Below are 11,968 nucleotides of genomic sequence, written 5' to 3'. Positions count from 1 at the left end.
CCAAGGCAAAGGGCGGCGGGCGGCTGGTGCCCCCGCCCAGGAGGGAAGGCAGAGGCGTGCTTCGAGGGGTAGCTCTCGCTCCCCCCTTTCTCCGGAGGCGACCCTGAGCAGGCTCCCTCAGGTCTGGCACCCAGCGCCTGCCGCCGGCGCCCCCATGGCCGGGAAGCCGCCCTTTGAAGCGGGGGGTGTCTGAGGCGGGAAGCCAGGCAGATTTCGCCGCCGCCGCCGCCGCTCCGGGAAGCAGGAGCTTGTCTCTGACTCCCCCCCCCCCCCGCTTCCTTCCACACACACACACACACACACGTACACGCACGCAAGCAGGTGGCTCGCGGATGACCGGTGTGGCAAGGCAGGGAGCCCGGAGCGCCGGCTAGGGCGCCGGGGACCGCAGCGGCAGGCCCCTCGCCCTGGAGCCCGCCCGCCCGCCTGCCCGGCCTCGGGCTCGCTTGCCTCCCGCCGGAGCGCCACCATGAGCGGCTGGGCCCGGCTGGCGGGGCTCCTCCTGGCCGTCGCCGGGGCTCAAGAGCAGCTCCTGCGGCCGCCGCCCTCCCGGGCCAAGCGAGGCGGGGTGACGCCCGCCTTGGACCCGGCGTCCGAGTTCGACCGCAGCTACGCGGGGACGGTGAGCCGCGCCGCCGAGCAGCTCTACGCCTTCAACTACACCGCCCAGCCGGGCCAGGTAAGGCTCGCCCTGCGGGAAACCCTGCCGCGGGGAGGGGGGGCTGCAGCCGCCGCCAGCCCCCCCCCCTTGCTGAAGGCGCCTAGGGGTCCTCGGCTCCCTTGGGACCGGCGCCCGCCGCGGGGGAGCGGCCGGGAAAGCCCGGAGCGGCTCCCGGACGGAAAGGGAAGGAGCCCCGTGCCGTGGCTCTCAAGGTTGCTGCCTTCCCTGCGGTGCCAGGGTCTCCCGCTGACAGGATCGGAAACCTGCCTCGTTCTGTTTTGCTCCCCGGGTGCGTTAAGGCTGAGATTGAAGACGATCGAGGCGCCTCCGAAGTAAATGGAGGGGGGGGTTAAGCCCACCGACGGGGAGGGAAGGGAGGAACAGCCGCCAGAGACAGTCGTGGATGCGGTGGAGAGGATGATCAGGGGTGGCAGGGGTGATGGTAAGTGGGAAGAGAGAAAGGGTGGGCCCTGGGCCTTGGAAACCTCCTTGATGGTCCCTGACTGGAGTCTGTGAGAGACCTGAATAAGTAAGTGGTCCCTGGGGCCAGGAAGGGGATGAGAAGAACAGACAGATTGGGGCTGGACAGATTGTGCCTTAGAAAGGGCTTTTTGTAGTTGGGATTTCTTTCCTGCCGCCCCCCCCCAAAAAAACAAAACAATTTAAAAAACGCCATTTACTAAGAGCTTTGGACTTTTGAGCAAGACTGAACTAGATTTGTAGCTGGTTGACGGGTCATCATCAAAGAGGGTTAACGGAAAGGATGTCAGTATCCTCTTAAAACTGGTAAAAAGAGAGGTGCCGCGGGGTTGTGTCTTGGGACCTGGTGTTGTCCCACATCTTAGTCAGCGACTTGGATGAAAGAGAAGGGATGCTCCTCAGATTGGGAGGCGACATCAGATCAGGAGGGACAGAATGCGGATTGGAGAAGGCATTCATATATTGCAGATCTGAATCAAACCAAGCCAAATTACTGTACTGTAATTTCAACAGGGGTAAATGCAAAGTCCTCCTTTGAGGCAGGATAAATTGAATGAAGAGTCAAAAGGGTGATGCGAGGTTAGAAAACACCACAGGGCACCACAGTTTAGGAAGAATATCAACGAGCTGGAACATATTAGAGAAGTATTACAAAATGGTAAAGGGTCTGAAAAACCAAATTTTGTGAGGAACGGTTGAAGGAGCTGGGCATATTTAGCATGAAAAGAGAAAACTAAGGGGCAAGAAGATAGCCATCTTCATATACTTTCTGAAGTAAGCATAAAAACTAGCATTTAAAGTAAATGAGCAGAACAATATAAACTTATTTTAAAATTTTCATTTCTACTCATTTATTTGAATCGTCCATTCATTTATTTGAATAGAAATGTCTATTTATTTCATTTTAATTCATTTTCGAAATTGATAGCTTGGTTAATTTGTTCAGCAACAAACTGTAGCAATTTATAATATGAGCCTCATTTAGTAAATTGCATTGGAGTATTTTCCATAATTTCAGGTAGATTTATATGGTGCACATTGTTGGGGTGGACAGTAGACATACAGTGGACCCTCTACGTACGGTATTAATCCGTATTGGAACGGTGGCTGCAGGTCGAAAAGTCTGTAGGTCGAATCTCCATTGACCTACAATGCATTGAAAACTGATTAATCCATAACTGTACGTTTTTGTTCCATTTTTGTTCCATTTTGGCTTTTTTCTGGTCTGTAAGTCGATTCTCCGGCTGCAAGTCGAATCTAAATTTTGCAACCAGAGAAGTCTGTAACTCGAAAAGTCTGTAAGTCGAGCCATCTGTAAGTCGAGGGTCCACTGTAGATCTGTAAACTGTCCAAAAGGAGATGCTGCATCCATTGTCCAGTGAGAGGATTAGGGGGTCACATGAATGATTAGGGCATCACTTTTGTGATATGCGTAGGGGGATTGTTCACATAGAGATGCAACATTGAGAAGCAGCTACTTCCTTATTAACAAGAAGGAAGATGGTTGTTGTGGGTTTTTCGGGCTCTTTGGCGGTGTTCTGAAGGTTGTTCTTCCTGACGTTTCGCCAGTCTCTGTGGCCGGCATCTTCAGAGGAAGATGTTATAATGCTTGAATTATAGCAGAAGACACAAGTCATCTTGAATGAATTGCTACCTAAGGCAAGGGAATTGGACTTTCTCAGTCCCCTTCTCCCTAAATTTGAGAACTGGGCTGTTTCCAGCAACTTGATCTTGGGTCAAATCAACCTAGATTTGGTTTGGTAGGAAAATATTTATATCATTGAAATACTTATATCATTCTTCTTCCACAAATGGGTTTCAGGTGGCTTGAGTTTGAGACTGTCAGGTAGCTATTCTCCCTTTGTTTTGCAGAAGCTTTAAGCTTTAAAGAAAGCCAGTTGTCCAATACAGCATCTTTCTCATTGTCTTTTGCTATTTGCTGTACTTTGTCATAAGTGCCGTTTTCTACTGCTTATTGTTTGCTGATTTAGACGTTTTATTCAGAGAGACAAACTGTATCTTTCTCCGAAGCTTCCGAACCTTGCCGAAGCCATCAATCACTTTCTTCCACTAATTCTTTACAGATTAAAAAAGAAGAAAAAATCCTGGTCAAAGAAAGGTAGATTTGTCATTTAACGAGAAGAGTTGGACAAATTCATGAAATATAAGCCTGTTGATAGCTACTGGGAAGAATGGCTATATCTGGTATCCTCTAGTATGGAAGACAACACGCTCTGAATTTCATTTGATGGGGACCATGAGTGTGAGGATGTTATTGCCTTCATGTCTTGTTGTTTGTGGGATTTCTATACATGTTGGGTTAGCCACAGGAGAAAACAGGTTGTTCGATTCAGCTAGGCTTTTGGTCTGGTTCAGTGTAACTCTCATGTTTGTTAAAAACAAAAAGGTTTGGAGAGACAAATAGAATCCCTTGGGGAATAATATGATTTTAAGCTACCTATTAGAGTGGAATTAAATCACAGTCTGAGAACTGTGTCTAGAACTGAGCACTGTCCGTAGTGTCTGTGGGCAAAGAACAGAGCTTCATTTTTATTTTAATGTCACATTTATAGCAGACCTTTCATCCAAAGTGCTCGTAATGACATTCATGGGATTAACCAGATGGTAGCAGTGTTTCCACTCGGGTTTTTTTTACATAACAAGTATGTCCCTGGATGTATCTATAATATACACAGCCCTGATCCCACCTGGACGATTTGTTAAATGCTTAATAGTTTTTTATTGCCAAAAATTAGGGTACGGCTACACTAGCAGCAGGGAGAGAGAGAGCTAGTGTGGGCTACTTGGGAACAACTGTGCTTGACTGGAACAATCTAATCAAACCGGAATGTTCACACGGAAATCGCTTCTGCCAATATCATGAAGTGGCTTAATAAGTGAGCCACTACAGGATATTGGCAAATTAACCACTTCCTTTACTCAACAGAGGACAGGGGAAATGAAAAAACTATTTTTTTTACTGTATATAAATTATTGCTGATGAGCTGCATCAGTTATTAGAAAAAAAACGTTCTTAAGGTTGAGAAGCTGCCTGTCACTAAAGCCACTGCCGTGGGGTCGATTATGGACAGTTTCTTGACCAGCTCTTTAAGATGAGGCAAAGAAAAGATTTTACTGTATATACTTTATTCATTTATTTATTTAATTTATATGCCGCCCACACTACCCAAAGTTCTCTGGGCGACTTAAAACAATTTAAATATAATAAAAGATATAAAGATAAAACAATTAAAATACAATTAAAAATACAGTACTCTAAACATTGCCATCAGGACCCATGGTTGATATTATTTCAATTAAAAGCCTTCTGGAACAGGAAGGTTTTGACCTGGCACCAAAACATCATCAACGTCGGTGCCAGACGAATTTCAGTTGGGAGTGCGTTCCATAGTCTGGGGGCAGTTGCCGAAAAGGCCCTTTGTCTACAAGCCCTCCCTCTTACCTCCTTGAGGGGTGGCTCTTTCAAAAGGGCCCCCTGGCTAGACCTTAACTGCCAGGTAGGTTCATATGGAAAGAGGCGGTCCTTCAGGTATCCAGGGCCCAAGCTGTTTAGGGCTTTATATGTCAAAACAGGCACTTTGAATTGGGCCCGGGCAGCAACTGGTAGCCAATGTAATTTGAACAGAATTGGCCTGATGTGTTCCTTAGTGGCCCCACCACTCACCAGCCGCACAGCTCGATTCTGGACCAGTTGCGGTCGCCAGACCATCTTCAAAGGCAGGCCCATATAGAGCACATTGCAGTACTGTAATCTATACAAGATGTTACCAGTGCATGCATAACTGTAATGGAACTCTGCTCGTTCAGGTAGGGCCTAACTGGTATAATTTCCTCAACTGAAGGCACCCCTGGCCACCAAGTCCACCTGGGCTTCCAAAGATAGACTGGGGTTCAGTAGCACTCCAAGGGCAGGGATATGGCCCTCCAGCCTGTCTGGTGAAGCACCCACTAACAGCACTTCTGTCTTGTCTGGATTGAGTTTCAATTTATTAGCCCTCAGCCAGTCCATTATCAGATCCAGACACGAGTTCAGCACAGAAACCGCCTCACCTGGATTGGTGGAAAACGAGAAGTAGAGTTGAGTGTCATCAGCATATTGCTGACTCCTCAGCACAGACCTCCTGATAACCTCTCCCAATGTAGATGTTAAACAACATGGGGGATAGTATTAAGCCCTGAGGAACCCCATGACATAAACGCCATGGGGCAAAGCAACTGTCTCCCATCACCACCTTCTGGACACGGTCAGCCAGGAAGGAGGAGAACCATGGTAAAGCAGTGCCCCCAACTTAGCCAGCCTATCCAGAAGGACACAATGGTTGATGGTGATGAAAGCCGCTGAGAGGTCCAGGAGTATCAAAAGTATCACACCAAGGCAGTCTCCGTACCGAAGCCTGGCCTGAAACCCAATTGAAATGGATACAGAAAATCTGTTTAATCTAGCAGTGCCTGGAGCTGCCCAGCCATAACCCGCTCCAACACCTTGCCCAAATAAAGGAGGTTCGTCACTGGCCGGTTGTTAACCACTAGCCTTGGGTCCAGGTTAGACTTTTTAAAGAGAGGCCAAAGTACTGCCTCTTTCAAGGCAGTAGGGACCACTCCCTCTCTCAAAAAGGCATTCATGGGCTCCTGGACCCAGGTGTGAACCCCCTGGTAGATCTTCCAATTAGCCAAGATGGGCAAGAGTCAAGCAGAGTGATGGTAGAACGAACAGATCCAAGGATGCTGTCCACATCATCAGGTCTCAACAATTGAAACATATCCATTAATACTTGACCTGAGCACAGCACACTGGACACATCCTCTGATTCTGCAGTAATGATGGAGTCCAACCCACTGTGAATCTGAGTGATTTTTCCCTCGAAGTCAGTGACAAACTCATCACAATTATATACAGTATGTATATATAACTGATGTAGCACTTCAGTAATAGTCTACGTATAGTCAAGAAATTTATTTTCCACTTCACTCACTTTCTTCTGAGCTGGGGAAGTGATTAATTTTGCTGGTATCCTGAAGTGGCTTGCTTATTAAGTCAAATTGAAAGAGGAAGGCTTGCTTTTGATTAGTTCCAGCAATCACAGTGGGCTGGAACCAATTCATACCAGAGCAATCTTTACCTGCACCCAAAAAATAGAGGCCCCTTAAGTGGGGCCAGAAAAGTATGAAGTATCCTAACGCTCTTAGGATAGGCTGGTGCACTCTGGCAAAAACTTTGCCGGATTACTGTCTCATAGAGTGCACCAGCCCATCCCTATCAGTATCGCAGCGCTTCTGGGAATAGACTGGCAAAGGAGGCGAATCTAAGGAGCCACAAGAAGAGTCAGGCTGGATCAGACCCAATTAGCCCAATGGTTTGTTGAAAAAATCACCAATTAGTGAGAAGCTCACAAAACAGGGCATGAAGGCAGTAGTACCCTCCTGCTTGTCTTCCTCAGGAGTTATGCTGTCTGTAGATACTAGGGTAAAGTAACCTCAGGATTAGCAGCATTGGTGGCTTTATCCTTCATAGTTACCAGTTGGTTAAATATGTGTTTTGTGAACAGTGTCTTCTTTTATTTGTCTCAAAACGTCTGTCATTCAGCTTTGTTGGAGAAGAACATCTCCTTGTTCTCTTTGTCCACACAAAATGTAATGTCACACACCTCTGTTCTCCCCCCCCAATGTTTATCCTTATTTTTCCATGAATTGACTTACTGGTGTGCTTAAACTTGTATTACCTTGATGGTTTATGACTAAAACTGAGATTCAGATTCGCTGTTCGTTGGGGTTCTCTCTCTTGGACTCTGGGCTTCCCACACAAGCCTATCTAACCTCTCTCTGGCCCTTGATGAGTTCTCCTAACTGCTGCTGCAGCTGGTTAAATCAGAGGTGGTGGTTGCTTTTTAAAAAAGGAACAGAAATCCACATCCTAGCTTGCACTAGACTCTTGTGAGTGGAAGCCCAAACTAGGATAGCCTCAGGAATAAATATTTTTATCAGGGGATTTAAGGAGAATAGTATAGATGGTTACAGATCCTCCAGGAGTGAAAGGGCATGACCGAGAAGGAGTCTAGTTTGAAGATTGTCCTCTAGACCTGCATGTTCTTTCTTAAAAACTCAACTAAAAGCTGCACTTTTAAAATTGGACTGAATTTCTTTGTAACTTCAGATTATGAGCTGGATAGAGTTCACATTAATCTTGAACTGAGAGCTATGTAGCTCAGCCTCCACTTTTTGTTACTGGCATTTTTTTTTAATTTAGCAAGGAGTGCATGGAAGACCTGGCCAACACAGTGCCTAAATGTTTGTACTTTTTTTAGCCCCCTTCCTACACTGGATTTAATCTACATATCTAGGTGAGATTCAATATCTCTAAACCCTGCAGCTAGAACAGGGCTGCACTATTGTTGCACGTGGAAGGCTGTGGGTTAATGAATACCTAAGGCTGCTTGGAGAATTCCAAGTAGAAGCAGGATTTTAATCAAAGACTTCCTGGTTCACAGTTCAGTCTTCTACTACTCTATACAACCTAATTGAATCGAGCCATCTGTCACCTACTAACATTCAATGTTATCGATGTTAATTTGCTGTATATACCAATGAACTTGACACAGAATTTCTGTCAATTGGGTCAGTTTTGCTGTAGTTTGGTGGTGTATAAAAGTAACCATAAAACCATGCCTAATTTAGCAAGTGCGATTTAAAAACTGTTTTTTCTCTATGCAGTATCAGGATTATTTTAGCAAATTTTGAAACTTCTCATATGTTGCAATAACTGATGTAATATCAGATTCTCTGAGTCAATATACTTTAAAGCCTTGGAAGCAGATAGTATATGTAGTCAGGGATTTATACAGAGGAATGAGTCCAAAAACAGAGACATTTGAAGTCACAAAGTGAATATATTGGTCATGTGTAGGGATACAGTGGAAGTGAAGAACAGATTTAAGGAACTCGATTTGGTGGACAGAGTGCCTGAAGAACTTTGGATAGAGGCTCGTAACATTGTACAGGAGGCAGTAACAAAAACCATCCCAAAGAAAAGGAAATGCAAGATAGCAAAGTGGCTGTCCAGGGAAGCCTTACAAATAGCAGAGAGGAGAAGGGAAACAAAATGCAGGGGAGATACGGAAAGTTACAGAAAATTGAATGCAGACTTCCAAAGAATAGCAAGGAGAGACAAGAGAGCCTTCTTAAATGAACAATGCAAAGAAATAGAGGAAAATAACAGAAAAGGAAAAACCAGAGATCTGTTCAGGAAAATTGGAGATATCAGAGGAACCTTTGGTGCAAGGATGGACATGATAAAGGACAAAAATGGAAGGGACCTCACAGAAGCAGAAGACATCAAGAAGAGGTGGCAAGAATACACAGAGGAATTATATCAAAAAGATTTGGATATCCCAGACAACCCAGACAATGTAGTTGCTGACCTTGAGCCAGACATCCTGGAGAGTGAAGTCAAGTGGGCCTTAGAAAGCCTGGCTAACAACAAGGCCAGTGGAGGTGATGGCATTCCAGCTGAATTATTTAAAATCTTAAAAGATGATGCTGTTAAGGTGCTACATTCAATACCATCAAGATTGGAAAACTCAACAGTGGCCAGAGGACTGGAAAAGATCAGTTTACATCCCAATCCCAAAGAAGGGCAGTGCCAAAGAATGCTCTAACTACCGTACAATTGCACTCATTTCACACGCTAGCAAGGTTATGCTCAAAATCCTACAAGGTAAGCTTCAGCAATATGTGGACCGAGAACTCCCAGAAGTACAAGCGGGTTTCCGAAGGGGCAGAGGAACTTGAGACCAAATTGCTAACATGTGCTGGATCAAGGAGAAAACCAGAGAGTTCCAGAAAAATATCTACTTCTGCTTCATTGACTATGCAAAAGCCTTTGACTGTGTGGACCACAACAAACTATGGCAAGTTCTTAAATGGGAGTGCCTGACCACCTTATCTATCTCCTGAGAAACCTATATGTGGGACAGGAAGCAACAGTTAGAACTGGATATGGAACAACTGACTGTTCAGAATTGGGAAAGGAGTACGACAAGGCTGTATATTGTCCCCCAGCTTATTTAATTTATATGCAGAATACATCATGCGGAAGGCTGGACTGGAGGAACCCCAAACCGGAATTAAGATTGCCGGAAGAAATATCAACAACCTCCGATATGCAGATGATACCACTCTGATGGCAGAAAGTGAGGAGGAACTAAAGAACCTTGTAATGAGGGTGAAAGAGGGACACCATTGAGAGAGGGAGGGGAGGTTCCAGAGCTAGGAAGAGCGGGAGGCAGATCTGCAAGGAATAGATTGAAAAGTGAAGGGGCCAAGTATACACCCTTGGCGGACTCCTTTGTTGATAGGGATTTCGTCGGTCATGGAGCCTGCGCCATCGAGGCGAATCCGGCACGAATCCGGCACGACGCAGTACTGTTGTCTGTCACTAAACCTGGCCTCCGACTTCTGCTATCCTCTTTCCAAGAATACTGCTTCTCCAATGAATTATCAATCAATCCCGAGAAAACAAAAATCCTGGTTTTCTCGAAATCCTGGGCCCCGACAGCCTGGAAGATTGGTAATCTATCATTCCAGCAAGTCCAGACTTTCAAATATCTGGGGATCACCTTCCACTCCCGACTCAGCTGGACTCACCATTGTAAAGCTGCCATTTCGTCTGCCATGCCACATTTAAATGCAGTCGCCCGTTTCCACTTCAACAGTGGCAACCAGTACATTCCGGCTGCTCTCCATATATTTCAAATCAAAATCCTCTCCCAGCTGCTATATGGAGCCCCAATCTGGATCGAGGCTGCTAATCAAGACCTTGATAAAGTCGCTGCCTCCTTTCTCAGAAGGATTCTTGGAGTCCCAAACCTAATTAGATTGTCCACATTGATACTCGAATTAGGCATGCACCTTCCCTCTACTATCGCTTGGTCCCTAACCTTCAAGTTCTGGCTTAGACTACACCTCAATACCCAACCAGATTCCATACTCAATGACCTACTAAAAGATCCCTTTTCATCCAAGTGGTTCAATATTCTTGATGCTAAGCTCGCATCCTTGGACCTCTCCCCCGAATCTCTTTCAGACACCACCCTTCACAGAGCCCATCAAATCATCAAATCTAAACTCTGGCAACAGGAACTCAATTTATTACTCCCCAATTTAAATCCTATTTGTTCCCCTCACTTCTTCGGCCTTTCCCCTTCACTCGGTAGACCCTCAAACTATTTTAGTAAATTAATTAATCCAAGTAAAAGGAGGGCTTTTATGCTAGCAAGACTAAACATTTTCCCATCAGCTGTTCACTTTGGAAGATTTGCAAACATACCACGCAACAATAGACTCTGTCTCTTTTGCTCATCTGAGCCCGATACCCTAGACCACATATTATTCCGCTGCCCGACTCATCAACATTTAAGAAACAACATCCTTGAACCCCTTCTGTCGTCCCTTTTTGTTTCCCTAGCTGACCCCCTCCCCACCCTTTTAAGCGATTACTCGGCGACCATCACTAGCGTGGTAGCGGATTTTCTTTTAGCGGTCTCCAAGTCAAAACCCCTGCCCCATCCTCCCCCCGCATCACCCTCCCAGTTCTTACCTTCACGCCCGTCCTTCTTGGTTTGTAACACTATGACATAAATTGTTACTGCTGTTTTATCCCCTTTTAATGCCAATAAAGGTTTTTTTTTTTAAGAAAGAAAGGGTGAAAGAGGAGAGTGCAAAAAATGGTCTGAAACTCAGCATCCAAAAAACTAAGATCATGGCCACTGGTCACATCACATCCTGGCAAATAGAAGGGGAAGATATGGAGGCAGTGACAGATTTTACTTTCTTGGGCTCCATGATCACTGCAGATCATGACACCAGCCATGAAATTAAAAGACGCCTGCTTCTTGGGAGGAAAGTGATGACAAATCTAGACAGCATCTTAAAAAGCAGAGATATCACCTTGCCAACAAAAGTCCGAATAGTCAAAGCTATGATTTTTCCTGTAGTGATGTATGGAAGTGAGAGCTGGACCATAAAGAAAGCTGACCGCCGAAGAATTGATGCCCTTGAACTGTGGTGCTGGAGGAGGCTCCTGAGAGTCCCCTGGACTGCAAGGAGAACAAACCTATCAATTCTAAAGGAAATCAACCCTGAGTGCTCACTGAAAGGACAGATCCTGAAGCTGAGGCTCCAATACTTTGGCCATCTCATGAGAAGGGAGGACTCCCTGGAAAAGACCTTAATGTTGGGAAAGTGTGAAGGCAAGAGGAGAAGGGGATGACCGAGGATGAGATGGTTGGACAGTGTCACTGAAGCAATCAACATGAATCTGGCCCAGCTCCGGGAGGCAGTGGAGGATGGGAGGGCCTGGCGTGCTCTGTCCCATGGGGTCACGAAGAGTCGGACACGACTAAACAACTAAACGAACGAACGTAGGGATGTGTGGACAATTTTCGCATAAGTATATTTAAAAACTATTGACTACCAGTAAAATTAAATTCTTTCTACTGTTGAAATCTCATGGAATGTTATTTTTAATTCTATGATTACACTGAAAAGTGATAGAATATGCATATTTTTCTTCCACCTTTGGGAAGAAAATATACAAATAATTTGCAGCTTTCAGGTTCTGAACTTTTTGTCTGCCTAAAAACAGGACTCTCTTTTCCAGGATTAAATTAAACTTTTAATAAATTCAGGGTATGATCAGACAGCAATAAAGGATTCTGTCTCATTTCATTGGAAAGAGTCGCTTTGCTACGAACGATCTCCCTTAAAGGAACCCAGCCATACGTACAGGAGTTGTTCTAATGCAAATGAGTA

The 11,968-nt window shown here is 45.4% G+C and overlaps 1 protein-coding gene across 5 annotated transcripts in view; it reads left to right on the top strand.

Moving 5' to 3' along the window:
* The first annotated feature begins 338 nt into the window (after positions 1-338).
* Positions 339-11,968, top strand: part of SIDT1 (SID1 transmembrane family member 1) — a 74,573-nt gene continuing 62,943 nt past the window's right edge. For 2 of the 5 annotated variants that reach the window (XM_072991711.2, XM_072991710.2), the window contains exon 1: positions 339-679. In XM_072991711.2, the coding sequence (XP_072847812.2) occupies positions 470-679 (210 nt within the window). In that variant the 5' untranslated portion in view covers positions 339-469. Of the gene's footprint in view, positions 680-975; positions 1,104-11,968 lie in introns of those variants that run through there. The other 3 variants (XM_078386738.1, XM_078386737.1, XM_078386739.1) reach the window with 3 other exon arrangements.

The sequence above is a fragment of the Pogona vitticeps genome, chromosome 2 (genome assembly GCF_051106095.1).
Source record: "Pogona vitticeps strain Pit_001003342236 chromosome 2, PviZW2.1, whole genome shotgun sequence".
NCBI lineage: Eukaryota > Metazoa > Chordata > Lepidosauria > Squamata > Agamidae > Pogona > Pogona vitticeps.
The sequence above is the reverse complement of the archived record's forward strand: the minus strand, read 5'-3'. Positions and strand labels throughout refer to the sequence as shown.